The sequence below is a fragment of the Chamaea fasciata genome, unplaced genomic scaffold, assembly GCF_029207755.1.
Source record: "Chamaea fasciata isolate MVZ Bird 193981 ecotype frontalis unplaced genomic scaffold, bChaFas1.0.hap1 SCAF_1, whole genome shotgun sequence".
NCBI lineage: Eukaryota > Metazoa > Chordata > Aves > Passeriformes > Sylviidae > Chamaea > Chamaea fasciata.
This window is the reverse complement of record NW_027094086.1, coordinates 151281486-151298323: the sequence shown is the minus strand read 5'-3', so window position 1 is coordinate 151298323 and position 16838 is coordinate 151281486. Positions and strand designations below refer to the sequence as shown.

The 16838-nt window shown below is 47.7% G+C and overlaps 1 protein-coding gene across 1 annotated transcript; it reads left to right on the top strand.

Moving 5' to 3' along the window:
* The first annotated feature begins 1028 nt into the window (after nucleotides 1-1028).
* WNT3A (Wnt family member 3A) lies at nucleotides 1029-15061 on the top strand. The gene is made up of 3 exons (XM_066193143.1): nucleotides 1029-1065; nucleotides 3582-3847; nucleotides 6707-15061. The coding sequence occupies exons 1-3, from the start codon at nucleotides 1029-1031 to the stop codon at nucleotides 7184-7186; spliced, it is 783 nt and encodes a 260-aa protein (XP_066049240.1). The 3' UTR covers nucleotides 7187-15061.
* The last annotated feature ends 1777 nt before the right edge of the window (nucleotides 15062-16838 follow it).

Here is a 16838-nt window from a genome sequence, read left to right as displayed (position 1 = left end):
GAGCTCTGCACCTGGACAGAGTCGTTGGATCGTAGAATCCTGAAGGCTGGAAAAGACCAACAAGGTCACTGAGCCCAAGCATGAACCCAGCACTGCCACGTGCACTGGTATCCCATGTTCCTATGTGCCATATCCTTTTAAATCCCTCCAGGTGACTCCACCACTGCTCTGGGCAGCTGTGCCAGTGCCTGACAACCCTCTCAGCGAAGAAATTTTCCCTAATATCCAACCTAAATGTCCAAATTTCCTTAATATCCAATCCTTGACACAACTTGAGGCTGTTCCCTCTTCTCCTGTCCCTGTTGTCTGGGAGCAGATCCCAAATCCCACACCCCCCCCCCCCCGGCTGTCCTCTCCTGTCAGGGAGTTATGCAGAGCCACAAGGTTCCCCCTGAGCTTCCTTTCCTCCAGGCTGAGCCCCTTTCCCAGCTCCCTCAGCCTCTTCTGGTGCTCCAGACCCTTCCCAGCTCTGTTCCCTTCCCTGGACATGCTCCAGCCCCTCCAGGTCTTTATTGTAGTGAGGGGAATGCACAAGGAAAAAAAAAAACTCTGTGCTGAGCTGATGTTTCCTGCTGAATCCAAGCTGGGATCCACAAATCATGGACTCCCAAGCCAAGGTCACCCCTCTCATATCCACACAGGAGAGGTTTTCCTGCACAAACACCATGGCTGCAGACATTTTATTTTTGGTCCAAGCTTGGCAAGGCACAGGAGGTCTCCACGAGGTTTGCAAACATTGGCTCGGCACCTACAGCACCTTCCCAACAAACCAAAGGCCTGGATCAGATCTCTCCTGAGCAGAGGAAAATGTGGGAAAGATTCCCAAGGGATCAGAGCTGTCCCAACCAAGGAACACGCTTTAGTCACAGTCAGAGGAAAGCACATCATCCTTGTCTCTAAATTGGAGATAGCTGGATTTGATGGATGTACCACCTGGTGGGTCGGGAATTACCTGTATGGTGGCAGTCCAGGAGTGCAGTGGTGTTCCTTGGAGGCTGGTGTGGGGACTGGCACTGTTTGGTGGTGACATGGACATCCAGTTTGCTGATCACACCAGGCTGAGTGGTGCGGTCACAGGCTGGAGGGAAGGGATGCATACCCAGGGAGCTGGGCAGGCTGGAGACGGGGATCTGTGCAAACCTCAGGAAGCTCAACAAGGTCCTGCACAAGGGTCAGGCCAATCCCAATCCCAAACACGGGCTGGGTGGAGAATGCGGTGGAAGCAGCCCTGACTAGAAAACTGGGAATATTGGAACTACATGACCTTTAAGGACCTTCCAATCCAAGCATTCTGTGATTTTATGGAAAGGTTTCAAGATCAGTTGGGCCACGCTGGGAGGATGTGGGAGGTGTGTCAGCCTTTCCCTGGCCAGACACTGCTCCTTCCACCTCCCTAGCAGGTTATAATGGCATTCACCCCACCACCTCATCTCACCAGATTTTGTGAGAAGCCTTTTATTTTTCAGACACTCCAGGACAGGTCAAAAATGTCCTTGGGGTCCTCATATGAAGCTCTCTACCCCCAAAATTTGGTTTCTGGATCCCACCTGCAGAATCCCCAGCCCTGTTCGAATGGGACTCTCCTGCTCACGCTCAAAGCTGAACTTTCACCGTCAAGAACTGCATGGTCGTCATTTGCAGGATGCTGGGATCCTCCAGGCTTGGACAGATGCTGAACAAGGGTTTTTCAAAATCACACTGGGGACCAGAGGGTTCCTGCATTTTCCTTTTTTTTTTTTTTTTTTCTTTTCGATTGTAGCCCTCGGTGACTTAATAACCTCCCCAAGTGCCCTGACAAACATGTTCCAGGACATTGCTCATCCCTTCAGCTTGTAAATTCATGCAGGTTGTGGGATTTGCATATTGTTGTCTTTGGTAGCCTTCCCAAAGCAAAGCTCGGGTTCTTGCTTAAGCCTTCAATCCAGCCGGGACTGCTCCGCTGTTGTGATTGCTCCCCAAAAACATGTTGACTTTTTGGCTTGGTGCATGAAACTCTCCTCACATTAGTAAAGCCTGGAAGCATCTGGAGGGCAAAGATTAAGCCAAAACGCCCAGGCAAAGCTCAGATCAGCAAAATAAGGTGCAGGGAAGGTTTGGGTGGTTTTTGAGTAGTCAGCTGATATGAAGCTCAGTAGAAGGTTTGGTGAAGCCGCATCAACTGAAATTGTGACCTTGTGCCTTCATGGATCTATTTGTATTTCAATGTCCCAGTGGAATCATCCGAAAAGTGTCAGAAACAACACGATTTCAATGATAACTGGTCTATAACCGTGAGGTGAATGGGGAATAATACGGGAGGTAAGGGAGGCCAGTTATCAGAATTATTGTGTCTGCTTAGAATTGCCTCAAGGGTTTGAGAGCAGCCCTGTTCACGGTAAAAATCCCATTTTACTGCAGCCAAAAAGCAGCGGTGTTTTCTGAGGGGCGGTATTGAACTGCAGGGTCATTTCTTGCGAGCGAAAAAATCAAAACCGCGAGGAGAAAGGGAAATAAAAATTGATATCTTGGGGTATTCCCCGCTTCCAAAGGAGTTTGGAAAGTTTGGTTTTCATTTTGCCGCGGTGTGGAAAAAGCACTGGCAGCCAGGAAAGCCTTCCCTGTGCAGCTCTCTCTGGGATGGAAGGCTGTGATGGGAGCTCTCCACAAAGACTAAAACTTCTCAGTATTTAACCATGACATCTCTTATCTGCTCCCACCCTCCAGCCTGAGGCAATGGGGAGAAAAGGAAAGCTCATTTCCAGTCCCCTTGGCAGGGACCTTAATTAGGCAAGTGAGGAAAACTTGGGGCAGGTGCGAGGTGCACCTTGAGCACTGCCACTGAGTGACAGGAACAGCCTCGGTGGGGGAAAAGGGGTGGAGGGTGGGGACGAGGTTTGGTTTACATCCTGAGGACGTGACCATCCTGGCATTTTCCTACCTTCCAGCCACCAGCACCTCTCCCTGTCAAGGAAGAGGAACTTTACCTGGTGCTGGTCCCACCACCAGGTAAAGCATGAGGCTGTTGTTAAGTGTAAATCTGCATTCTCCATTACTTTGGGAACATACCCAAATCCTGCGTGTCTGAAGCGAAACCCATGGCTCAGGGCCCGGCCATGTGGTGCATTGACTGTCGTTAAAGCATGGTAAAGCATGAGGTAAAGTATGAGGCTGTCGTTAAGTGTAAACCTGCATTTTCCTCTTTTTTGTGGCAACATACCCAAATCCTGCGTGTCTGAAGCGAAGCCTGTGGCTCAGGGCCTGGCTGTGTGGTACACGGTACCACACAGAATATTCCATGTGCCCGCTGAAATTCAGGTTTGCAGAGCTTTCTGTGGTGCCACGGCCCTCTCCAAAGACCTGAGGATGACCCCAGTCAGAACTTTCTGGCTGACCTCAGTGGCCTTGAATCAAGCCTGGTCCTGCCTGCGCAGGAGCTTCATTTCCTAGCCAAAGAAAACATCTTTGGAGCAGGTCCAAGCCAGACCACAGGGGAAGAGGAGGATTTCCTGGCCTTCTGCCACGCCCTCCGGAGAAGATGCTCACAGGACTGATCAAATCCATCCTCCACTGGCCCTTTACTCACCGACTTCTCTCTCCCGCAGCCACCAGGGAGTCGGCCTTCGTCCACGCCATCGCCTCGGCCGGGGTGGCTTTTGCCGTGACCAGATCCTGCGCCGAGGGCTCGGCCACCATCTGCGGGTGTGACACGCGCCACAAGGGCTCTCCCGGGGAGGGCTGGAAGTGGGGAGGCTGCAGCGAGGACGTGGAGTTCGGGAGCATGGTGTCCCGGGAGTTCGCCGATGCCCGGGAGAACAGGCCCGACGCCCGCTCGGCCATGAACAGGCACAACAACGAGGCCGGAAGGACCGTAAGGGCATTTAAGTTTCACCTTTTTTTTTTACGTATTTCTCCCCAGGGAAAGGAGTGAAGGTGGGGAAAAAGAAAAAAAAAAATGTTAAAATAATTTTTTTTTTTTTTGAATGATCACCAAGTGGGAAATCGCTTGCCAATCAGAGCTATTAAATATTGGGAGGGAATTAAGGGGACTCAAAAGATCTAAATCTGGGCAAATTTCCGTCACACCTGTCCTATGATAGTTCTAGATCAACATGCCTGATCTGTGAAAGCTCCACATAAATTCACCCACACAGATCTCAACCCCAGCCTTGGAGTCAGCTGTCCAGATCTCTTTTATAGAGGATGGATCACGCAGGTTTAGAATGGGATTTCATCCCATTTTATGGGGATACCTACCCCCGGAAGTTGTGGGTGCTCCATTCCTGGAAGTATCCAAGGCCAGGTTGGACAGGGCTTGGAGCAACCTGGTCTAGTGGAAGGTGTCCCTGCCCATTCCAGGGTGGTTGGAACTGAACGATTTTAAAGCCCCTTCTAACCCAAATCATTCTGTGATTCCATGATTAGAGTTATTAACTCAGTTAATGATGTCCTAATTGTGCCTGTTCCCTTCCGCTCACTGTGGGGCAGCTGAAGTTTGAGTGCAATTGTCCACTCCCCTTCTCTGCAGCCTTGAGGGAGGGGAAGAGCAGGAGAGCTTTCCCCACAACCCATCTTCTCAATCCTGTTCTATTTCCCAGGAAGTATTTAAACAAAATTAGAGTCAATATGACTCTGGTACCTCCTGATTAAACTTGGATCATGTCCCAAAGCTGTTTTTACTTCAAACTATCCTGGAACAAGACATGTAGGGGAAAAGAAAGCACAAAATCTACCTTATACACAGTGAATCTTTTCCTTAGGTGGAATAATCCCAAAAGGGGGATATTAATTTTTTTTTCTTCTTTTTCATGTCAAGAATGGCCCATAAAGGCCAGAAAAATTTAATTTGTGGGAAACAATTTGTGGAACTGAGCCACAAAGCCCTTCCTAACAGAGATTAGTCCACAGCTTCTCTGAGATAACAGAGAACAGGTTAATGTGGTCTTGTCCCCTCAGCAGAAGGTCTTGCACATATCCAGGAGGACATTTGTGCAAAGCTACCACAGTTGCTGTGCTGGGACCTCTGTCCTCAGGCAGGCTGGGGTTTCTGGAGAGCTGCTGAAGTGGATCCTGTGAATTCCCAGTGGTGTTATCCCACCTCACACCACAGCAGAGCTGTTGGAATACAACTTTTGAAAGGGAAATACCCCCAGAAACCAAAATTGTCTGCAGTGGAGACGACCGCAAGCAATAATGTGGTTTCCTCCAGCTCTGGCCTAAATTATCCCAGGCACCTCCAGGGATGGGGCAGTGCTGGTGGCAGTTACTGGATATGTAGTGGGGAAAAGAGGGCTGGGGAGAAGCTGTGTAGAATAGAAAGGAGGGGTTTCCTTTAGAGTGAGAATTTGCTTTAAAGTGAGAATCCTTGGGAAAAAAAAAACAAAAAACAACAACCAACAGACATCCCTGTGATCACAGGCCTGCAGAGATCTTTTTTACTCCAGGTCTTGTTCCTTGGTGCTGAGATCTTCTAGGACATTTTACAGCTGTCAGAGATCAGAGAGCAGATGTCACACCATGACCTGAAACCGCACTGTTTTAGAAAGCACTGGTGTTTTCCATTCTCACCGTGCCAGCACCCATGGGACAGCTCTTCCAGGCCTCCACACTCGAGTGCTTCCAGCTAAACCTGAGCCATGGGCAACGTTCCATGTTAGCTCCCATAGGAACTCCAGCTCTACCGCTCCGCCAGGAGTTTTGATTAAGTTCAGCGTGATTAAACAAACCAAACCTTCTGTGGTTCTCTCTCATGGCTAATTACAACCTGCTTTGTGGTGGGTGATACTCCGTAAATAACGCAGGAAAGCACCTGGTGAGCACCAAGGTGCTGATTCATGGCAAATCTCTGGGACTCAGGCTGGCACTCGCCTGTTCACGTACCCAGAAATTTGCTGATCACTCTGAAAATGCAGATAATCAAGCTGTTGCATAAGGTTGTCTCCCACCTCAGAGTACTGGAGGGCAACACCTCTATTTATTTAAACTTATTTTATAAGAGGTAAAAACAAGTAGCAAACTTCTGGGATCAGTATTCACCCTCCCATTTATCCCAGGAAAGTGTTTTGTGTTGAAGCCTGAGCTTTTCAAACCAAAAGTTGGACTCTTAATTTTGTTTTTTTCCCTTTGCAATGATTTTAGAAAAATCATAATCCTGGCTTCAAAATAAAAATAAATTCCTTCTCAGTTTCTGAAAGCAGCCATAGCAAGGCTTGAACCTTGTTTGCTTAAGTAAACATGAAATATATGTGAAGGATGGGGGTTTGTTCTAGATAGTTAGGACATTTCATACTCCTTTTGTTTCCAACAGAAAAGCTGCATTTTTCATTTATTAAGGCATTGTTTGAGTAGCTTTGTGTGTTCTTTGCTTCTCCGCCCAGATGTGTTTGGGTTCTTTCCCTGGGTGGCAACACTGCAATACTCCCACATGAACATTGATAAGACAGAAGTTAATAAGCTCAGAAATCTCCTTAAGTGAACGTTTATTGGTGAATCCTTAAATTTGGGCTGGGAATCAGAACCAGTCACTGAAAACCGTAAAGGACAGAAGTTTTAAGGCTTAGACCCAGCAGTGAGCTGGCCATTGCCTGGGGGATTGTTGTTCACAGGAGTATAAATTTATCTACGAAAACTTTCATAATTCCTTGGAAAATCACGGCTAAGCAACAGAGCGTCCCAAGTGTTTTAACAGCAGGTTAACGTGTTCCTTCTTTGCCCTTCTTCTCTTTGGCAGTCTATCATTGAGCTCATGCACCTCAAGTGCAAGTGCCACGGGCTGTCGGGCAGCTGCGAAGTGAAGACCTGCTGGTGGTCCCAGCCGGACTTCAGGGTCATCGGCGACTACCTCAAGGACAAGTACGACAGCGCCTCGGAAATGGTGGTGGAGAAACACCGCGAGTCCCGCGGCTGGGTGGAGACCCTGCGGCCCAAGTACAACTTCTTCAAGGCCCCCACCGAGAAGGACCTGGTCTACTACGAGAACTCGCCGAACTTTTGCGAGCCCAACCCTGAGACGGGCTCCTTCGGCACCCGCGACAGGATCTGCAACGTCACCTCGCACGGGATCGACGGCTGCGACCTCCTGTGCTGCGGGCGGGGCCACAACACCAGGACTGAGAAACGCAAGGAGAAGTGCCACTGTATCTTCCACTGGTGCTGCTACGTCCGCTGCCAGGAGTGCATACGGGTCTACGACGTCCACACGTGCAAATAAAGCAGGGCAAAACAAAACAAAACAAAAAAACAAAACCCTTTCGCCGGGGCTCCGAGTGGAGAAACGGATTTCGAGCCTACTTCCTCTGAGGTTGCAGACGTGAGAGAGAAGTCTACTTTTTCTTTTTTTGATATTAAAAGAATAAAAAAAAACTGGACAAAAAAAATAAAAATAATTAAAATTTAAACAGGCTAAAACTGGTTGGATAGAATAGGTCTAATGACTTCTGGGCTGTCCCGAGGTACATCTGGCGGTCACACAAGTTCTGCCCCAACGCCGATGCCTCCGGCGGGAGAGCAGCTTTTCCCATCAGCCCAACAACACCGAGCTGGAAAGAGGAGCATTAGCAAAAGCATGGATTTGCTCTGCTCTCACCCACCTCAAGTGACTCGCGTGACTAAGTGTCCTTTGAAAGACTTGCATCTTCCTAAGCATCTCCTTTTCCCTCAGCCAAGCAGAGGCTATGTGCTGAACAGCAGCACTGAGCTTTCTGAGAGATCTCTCTGCAAACCCAAATGGCCAGACTGTGTAATATGAGCAACAGCAGCAAAAGAAATAAGAGCAGATAAATTAAGGATTTTTTAAAAATTAAGAACATGACTACTTCTTTGCTTTTGCCTTGGAACCAGAGAAGTCTACAAATCTCTAACAGAGCTGGAGAATGGGCAAGCTCTTGATGTGAAGTTTTTAGCGTAGTAACTTCTGCCAGATTTGACATAGGATTCCGTGACATCTGTAGAAAGGGAAGGAGGGGGAAGAGGAGGGAGAGAAAGAGAGAAAACTGCTGATGACTTCCTGTAAATGCCCTGTTGGCGCACAGGCAATGTGCACAGTACGGAAAAGTTCAGTGTCTTGTGTGTGAAGTGAAGATGACTCAGTGTGTGCATTGAGAAGGACCCAGTCCCACAGCTGGGAATGCTGCTCCAGCTCTCCAGCCTGGGACGTGGCTCAGCCAGTGAGTCTTCCTTAGGAACAGTGAGTCTCCTGGGGCTGGACACTCACTCCTGAGCACAGGACATCCATCTCCCCAGCACTGCAGGCAAAGGATGGAAAGGGAAAGTGTTCACTCTTCCCACCTCGTTGGGGAGTTCCATCTCCAGCAGTGGAAAGTGCACTTAGTTCATCCACTCTCCGCACCTGATGCAGGCTTCCCGGGCACTTGGCAACAGCCTGAGCCCACTGGTCTGTGGGGAACGTGGATCTGAAGGACTCATTGTCACCATTAATCCACATGAGGGTGAACCAACCCACCGTCACCACCACACCCCACAAGCTGGAGCAGTCTCAGACTCAAGCCAAACCTTGTTCCACACCGACTTCCTACAGCCATTCCCACGTACAAAAGTGGCACAGGTTAAAATGGACAAAACCCAGAGTCTGAAGCAGCCCAGGGTTTGGGTAAGTTTGGACACAGAGCCAAATCCCAGCTTTGCAGTGCTGGCCCATCTCCGCTGCTCACCCCTGACTCCCCATCTTTGCATGTTGCTCTGCTTCCAGTTCCAGATCAGGATCACAGTTTACAGAAACAGGTCTCACCTCCTCCATGGGCAATCAGGACTTCCTTCAGGGTATAAGATTGAACTCAGCCCATCACCTTGGTGTTTACAGCACTGTAACCCCGCTGGGGTTATTCCTGGTCAATACTGGGATAACGGAGGGGTGAACCAAGCGTGGAGTCGCAGCCCGTATTAGCCCCAGATGCACTTGCCCTGTGTCCTCTTTGCCTTACCCCTGCTTTTGGGTTCCTATCCTGCAAAAAGGAGGATGGATTGGTGTTTGTTCTGTCTCTTCAGCACAGGAAGGGGAACAGGGCATGAGTTAGTTCCCACTTCATGGCAGTGTAATCATGGCTGTCGGCTGATTCACTCCTGGAAATCTTTGTGGAGAAATCAGAGCGCTCCTCTCTGCATGCCAGCCTTTTCCCAGGAACCAAAGGAGGGAGTACTCAGAAGAAGAAGGGAACAAACAGAGCTTAATCCCATCAGAGAGAAAACAGGAGGAAATGATGCCTCCGAGGATTGACTCTGAGTCACAGCGTCTCCTGGGACTACTCCTAGGCTGGTGCAGTTTATGCATCACCCATTTGTCTCAGGGCTGTGCCCAAGGGCACGAGCAAGATTTGCTTATTGATGGAGGCACTTCTATAAGTGCCTTGCATTTAAAAAAAAAAAAAAAAAAAAAAAGAAAAAAAAAGGCTGCAGTGAAATGAGAGCAGAAGAGAGAGAAGAAGAGAGGAGATCAAGAGAAGCAAAGAAAAATACGGGGAGAAAATCAGTCAGTGATATCTATCCATGTAAACACTGCATCCTGTTGATGGCCACACACCAAGTGGAGAAGGCAATAGATCACGGAAAACTTAAATAAAGATAAATTAATGGATGCTTGGCTGATTTTCATAGTGCAGTCTTGGAGAAAAGGAAAACTTCATTGTGGGAAATAGAGAAGGAAGCCCCTGCAGGTGGAGATTGTACTTATAACCAACATTCAAACACAATCTGTCAAGAGAACAAATGCTCCAGAAAGCCACGTATGGGATGGAAGACATTGATCAGTTGGAGAGGATGGGATAAGGGAAGATACATCTGATTTACTTAATATGATGCAGTGCAAGCAGCCACAGTGAGAGATGTCAGACACGTTCTACCAGGAACTTCTGTCAATAAAGGGTGACCCAACAGGGAAAATTCAAATCGTTGCAGGCCACGGTCCCTTCAATCCATTGACTTCAGCAGGGTCACACCCACAACTGGTTTTACCTTAAGGTTTTTAAGCCAATTGGTTTCAAACTCCTTTTATATCACACCAGTGAAGAAATGGGTTGAAGGATTTGACTTCCATTCGTGGGAGCTGGAATCTGACCCCATCCCATCCACAGCATGTTCACATCCACCATTTCTGCTTTTGCACCAGAACAAGCCCAGCATCACCGGCAGGTGAAGCTTTTTGGGAAGCAGCGGGGCAAAAAAAATTGGAACTGGGCATTTGCTGAGCAATTGCCTCTAGAGATGAACAAATTTTGACTGCAACAGTGGGATTTACTTCATCTGGTCTAATCTATTTATCTAATTTTCTGCTGAGATCAATGGCAAGAAACAAATCCAGAAGGTGATTCATTACACTTAGGATGGTACCTAAGTTATGTTTGGTTAAGTGCCCTCTGGGTGTATCTCTGACTTCAGCTGCTGAGCTCAGGGTAGATGATGAGCTCTTCCATGGGTCCAGACTGATGATGTGAAGTCCAGCGTGAGTCAAGGAGGTGAAGCCACAACCTGATCATCATCTGAGATGTGCTGGAAGTTGTGCTTCTTCCCTCCAAGCTGAGGTCAGGCTGGAACCAGCTCAGTGGTTGGGGACTCCCCACTCCCCATTCAAGGGATTTTTAACAAAGCCTATGGGTACTTGTCTGGGTTTGTTGTGTAATTAATCATCTCTGTGATGACATGATGTAAGGGGTTGAGCAGCTGCTACTAAAGTAAATGAAAAACGCCTGCGTGAATTCTGTTCGTCACCCCAGGTGGATTCCAGCCCGGGGTCTGCCTCTGCCATCCCTGAGGGGGGAAAAGAGCCTCTGAGGGGTCTGGGAGCTGGGCCTGTGTCTCACCCCATGGTTTTGGAGAGGGGGCTTGGGCCATTGCTCGCTGCCACACATGAATCCAGGAGGTGTCTTTGGAGAGCTGAGATCCCTCTCCACTGCCTACACTGGGTGTCTCCAGTCAGGGTTTCCACTGCACTGGTGAGAAATATTCAGTCAGTGATGAGTGAGGTGCCATCCTGCCCTACAGGAGATGGTCTAAATGCCACCCAGAGCTGCCTTCTGCCTCAGGTTCTCCTGTGAAAACAGCAGGACCTTACCTATGGAAGAGTCACGGCATTTCACTCAAAGTATAAACATCTGGTGATATATTAGAGGTGCCCTACAATGTTCTGTTGGGGTCCAGATGTTGTTTCAATGGCCTAAGACCCACACAAATCATAAACCTGAGCACTCAGAGACCGCTGGGTGTCCAAAATGACCCGAGATGTTCTTTGTGTAGGCAGTTGGAGTGGGCGCTCCTCTGGAAATGGTTTTCTGTCAAACCTTCTGCCCCACCTCGGTGTAATGCTCCAGTTTAATAGCCAGAAGGAAAACATCATTCATTTCCCACAAATGGGAGCTGGCCATCTTCCCCTCCGTGTTCCCTGGTGTCCCTTCCCTTCAGTGTCCGCTGGCGAGGTTTGTCCTCAGGCAGACGGTTTGTACCAGGGGTGTGTCTGGCAGGAGCGGGGAAAAGGGACAAGCTGTCACCCAACAAAGTAACAGATGTAAAAAATAAAAGTTAAAAAGGACCATCATTCCATCCTCTCACGTGCTGCTCTCCAACCTCTCCTTTAGCTGAATAGATGGGTCGGATGGGCCCCATCAGTTCCACATCCAACTCATTAAAGACAGTGGAGTTACCTGCCAGGGGTGAATTTGGCCTCATCTCTTTTCTTTCTGTGAAAGAAATGGAAAGTTTAGGAGTTTGGTTGTTTTTTTGGTTTGGTTTTTTTTTTTTTTTCCTTGGTCTGGTTTAATTTTAGAATTTGGGGGCTTCTCTTTCTCATAGAAAACGAAAATATCGGGAGGGAAGCGCATGACATTTTTGTTGCTTGACCCCAGTGTGTCTCTCTCAGCGGAGTGTCGTGCCCAGCACTTCCCCAAAGCATTTTGAAGTCTCCAGAAATGCTTCCAGTCCTTATGGGCAGCTCCATGTGCAGAACTAAAGCAGTCTGGGTTTAATTTTTGGAGGGGATTGCAGAGACAGCCACACCACCAAATGGCACAGAAATCCCTGAGTCAGCAGTGACCACATCAGCCCTGCAGTGCTGTCGTCTAAGCTGAGCACTGCAGGTTTTCTTTATCGACAAACCTCAGAAAACAATGTCTTCTGCCTCTCAATCTCAAATATTTTTGGTGCTTTCATTGCATTCAGATATATTGCCACAGGAATGTCCATGGATTATGTTAAACTTGTCATGTGTGTTCATATTCTTATCACGCCTCCATCCTTAAATTCATATACAGCAGAAACACTCTGAGCTTTGGGTCACCTTCTTTTTTTTGTTTCTATTTTTTTGCTTCTAAGATTGGTTTTAGTGCTGAAAATCTGGTGTTTGATGTTGTTGTGGATATTCAGGGTTGCAGCATGAGCACTCTGCAGGAGCTGGGAGTTGTGAATCCAGTCCTAGGATCTGCACTATGGAAATTGCTCCAGACTTCCCTTGTTGCTTTAATGAAATCCGTTTGGGAAGATGGAAACAGGCCCGCGAAAGGCACCAAATCCAACTGCCCTGCAGGTATCAGCCTTTGCCCCTGGTTCCACGGGCTGCCCACAGGGAAGAACAGTTCCTGGCTCTTCCAGAGTCCTGCTGCAGGGCTGAGGCTGCGGGGAAGGGATCATCACCCTGCTGGCAGCGGCAGGGTGAGGGGGATGTTTGCTCAGATCTGTCATCCCTGAACTCAAGCACCTGTTGGGATGAGAAGATGTAGGAGAGTGTGGGATGATGGGAGAAAAGGTGGGCAGGACAAGATCTCTTTTTCATACCTATAGTTTCCTGTTTTCTACCTCCCTTCAAGCTAAATCTTGGTTGTTTTAGTAGTGGCTTCTCATTATGGGAGCATCTCCTTTTTTTTAGATTTCCCCTCTCTCACTGGAAGCAGCGGTGGCATCTGGCTGAATTGTTTTATTCATGGCTTAACCCTTCCATCCTCCTGTTTCCTGCCCTCCCTTGTGTTCTCCAACAAAGTTCCTGACCTGCAGCTCCTCATCCCCCAGCTCAGGTCTCCATTAACTGCTGTGGGGTGCAGATTCCTCAGTTTGATGGGAAATGGAGGCTCCTCTGCCCTCCCTTTCAAAGAAGGGAGGTTTAATCCCCATTCCTGACCCCTCCCAGTGTTTTCATGGGCTTGGGCAAGTCATCTGCTCCCACCTTGCTGCATTTTCCAGGGGGGTCCTTGGTGCATCTCCACCTTGGAGGAGGAGATTTTTCTCAAACACGAACAAGAGGCCAGGAGGTGATTCCCAGGCGTTGGTACCTACAGTGGGATTTGGAATACAAAGTGAGATGCTTAAAGGCAGGTATCTACATGTGTGCTAGGTGCTTAAACCCCCATACAAGCCAAATTATGGGCTCCATTTGCCTAAACTTAGCGTTTAGGGCTGAACTAAATTATTGAAATGGGTGTCTAGAGCCATCTGGGATGCTCCAGGGTACCCCAGTGGCTCCTAAAAGTTCCTCTGGAAGAATGTGGGCTTCCCTTAAATCTCAGGGCATATCTGACAGATCCATGCAGATGCTTCTCCATCAGAGATGGGTGTTTAGATGTCTGAGTCCCATGCAGACACAGGCTTGTGGACATCCACAAGTGTGTGTGTCTTCATCCATGAGCAGGATCCCACTCCACATTCCAAAATCTCCTTAGATTCTCTGAGGTGGAAAACTGTTCATGGTCCCAATTTTCTTCTCACTTAACCCGACAAAAGTCAGGAACAAGTGTCTCAAGGGGAGCAAGAGGTGGACCTATTCCGTAAAAATAATTATTTGAATCCGCTTCACTGCCGGGTTTGTCATGGCTTTGGGCCCCAAGGGAGCATCTCTGCTCTTCCTGTTGAGGAGCACATAATGGAAATGGACAGGTCCCACCGAGTCATCCACGGGCAAAATCCTGCTCTTAGGAGAATACCACCCAGACAGCAAAAGTTCCTGAAGCCAGAAGGGTCTTTTCTGCATGGTCTCCTCCTCTGTCTCTTTCCTTACACGTGTTCTGCACACAAAGGGAGGTCTTGGACAGCCCTGCATGGAAGTGGGGAAAGTGTGAGGAGAAGCTTTCCCCCTTTCCCTTTCTTTTCCAAGTTTCTTCTTATTATTTATTACTATTTATTTATTTCTCTCCATTCATTCCACTCCACCAAAAAATCCTGAAGGCAGGCCTGCTACAGACACGGGCTGAGCAAGCAGCTGAGTGTCACCCATGGTTTTGAGGGATGTCACCATCGTGTCAGAGCTCCTTCCCAACACTTGCCACCTGCTGCTAACCACTTGGAAAGCACAAGAGGTCTGAGTCTTTTCAAGCCAGCCTCCCAAAAACTCAAAAAAACCTGCTGTACAGATAAAATTCTCCCGAGTCTCTGGTGTAGTCCTGGTTTGTCCCGCTGCCCCTGTCCTGATGGCAGCTCAGCCTTCACCTCTTCATCCCAGCGGGGACCCACTCCATCAACCCCTTGTGGCATCACTTTCTGTCCCTCCCAGGACCAAACCTGCCCGAGCAAGACCTTGTTGTAGCTTTGGACTCTCTGACAAGCCCACCAGCAGTGTGGAAGACACGAAACACAAACCTGTAGCACCCCAGGGGATTCCCCCCACGGTACAAAACGTGCTTGTCCAGCAGTCAAGGACAAGTATCTTCTTGTGAGTGGGTTTTTGGTTTTTTTTTTCGTTGTTGCTCTCCCTTCCCACAGACTGTCTGCCTGATTACATCGCCCTCTTCAAAGCTCCATCACTGTCTGTAACCCCTGCCCTCACCCCACCCCAGCACCCCCGTGTACAGATTGCATGTATGATACAACCTGGAATTCCAAAGCTATTGTACAAAGTAGAGGAGTTGTCACCTTTTTTTTTTTTTTTCTTCCCCTCTCTCTCAGTATTTTGTTAAGTCTGATGATTTTTTTTTTATGATTATTTATTTTATGAATAAATGTATATATTAGTAAGAGTATATATTTGCGGAAATAACTCATCGGGACAGTGTTGTTGCTCTGCTGTTGTGCTTGTGACCTCATTGGCTTTTACCCTATTTTCTACTGACAGCACATTAGCAATGTCTTGTAACTGTTTTTTGTTACCAGTTAAGTTTGATAGATGTGTTAACTTTATAATGAAAATTAAAAGAAAAAAAAAAAAAAGCATTAATTTTAACTTGTGTTTGGGTGCTTTTTCCTCACTGTTCCATAGTTTTGACTGGATGGTATTTCATATCACGGGCTGAGATTCAGCAGGAGGAAAATAAGAGATAAATATGCCTTCCTCTTGTAGGACAGGAGCTGTTTGCTTTGGAAGAAGAGATGTCACCTGTGTTGTCACCATTTAACCCATGCACAGCTTCTGTGGGTGGTGACAACCCAAATATAAAATAAATAAATAAAATAATACCACAATATTGAATTTTGAATAGAACAAATCCACTTAAACTACCACGAGTCCGTTTCTCAGCTGAGCATCACGAGGACAGCGACCCAGTTTCTTCCTCCAGAGCAGTAAGACCCCAACATGACAAAGGGATGAGTTTTCACAATGTCTCTGGAAGGCCCTAAGAAATTTTGTGTTGTTTTTGCCTATTCCAATCATTCCTTCCTTCCTCTGTTATTACTTCATGTTGGGGACCTCTTGGACAGTCCTGCTGCTTCCAAGGCTGCAATTATGCTGGGAAAAGGAATAGATTGCAAGGATACCATTAAGGGGGAGACACTGTTGACAGCAAAATAGGGAAAACCATGTTCCTTTCATTGGAACCACCGTGGCTGTGTGCAGATAAATCTGCTCCCAAAAGGAACCTTGGAACAGCCTTCCCCATCCTTCTGTCCTCAGTGAGGAAAGGCAATGGGTTCATGGATCCAGAAAGCAGCACAGCTCCTCTCTGGAATTTTCAGTTTGGCTGGATGGGGGTGGGTTGGCTGCAGTGGGGACAAGGCAGTATTTCCGAGAGCTCTGTCCTTGTTCGCCTCCCACCCCACTCAAACAGAAATGGATCAGGTCCCACAGGAATCCCTGTGGCCTTCACGTCAGGAGAGTTTCAAGCCACCCAGTTTTATCCCTCACAGACCAAGAACCTCCTCTAAAACCAATCCTGATGAGTTCTTTACAACTGATAGAGGGATTGAGGCACATCCAGAGATTTATCCCAGTTATTTAAACCACAGACCCGAGCTGGTATAAATCACCCTCTGGAGAAATCTGTTTTCTTAAAGAGGCTCTAAATAACACATCTATAAATGAAAAACAGCTTTTCCCTGGGAAGGGAGGCGGGCAGCACACTGGGACACCCCAGATGAAATATCCCCTCCCAAAACACCCCCCATGCCTGGATTTGAACCACACAGGTCAAACACCACGGAGAGCTTTCAGCATTCCGGGCTCAGCATATTTTCCAGAAATAAATGATAAACATTCTTATTAAAGAGCACTTGAGATAAGCCTATTTGTTAAGCTATGTTGCCTGCTTCATCAGGTTTGAGCAAGAGTCTTTTTTCTTTTTTTTTTCTTTTTGAACCTTGATAGGGAAAACTAAGAAATGAGTGGATGTCTCAGTTACTCTCAGCTTCCACATGCTATTAACCCCCCCAGATCCTTTTAGGGATGAAAGTAAACAAGGTCTTGATAACTTATTGCTGCCTCGTGACCTGGACTTTTCATTATTAGGGAAACTCATGAAGTTTCATTTTATATTTGTAAAAGAGTTATTTCCCCACGGGAAGGCAGCGTAAACTATGGCCACGTTTAACCATGGCAATGGCCTTTGCTCAAGGCAACCCAGGTCACAAAAATCACCTAAAACTGTTCCACAACCAGGTGGGAGATATTTAATGTGAGAGCCAAGAGTCGAATCTCATCCCCAGACATAATTTAAGGACTGACT

Coding starts and splice junctions, on each gene's coding strand:
- WNT3A (XM_066193143.1), top strand. CDS start 1,029: ATGGACATCCAGTTTGCTGATCACACCAGGCTGAGTG. Junction 1,066..3,581: donor TGATCACACCAGGCTGAGTG/GTGCGGTCACAG, acceptor TCTCTCCCGCAG/CCACCAGGGAGTCGGCCTTC. Junction 3,848..6,706: donor ACAACGAGGCCGGAAGGACC/GTAAGGGCATTT, acceptor TCTCTTTGGCAG/TCTATCATTGAGCTCATGCA.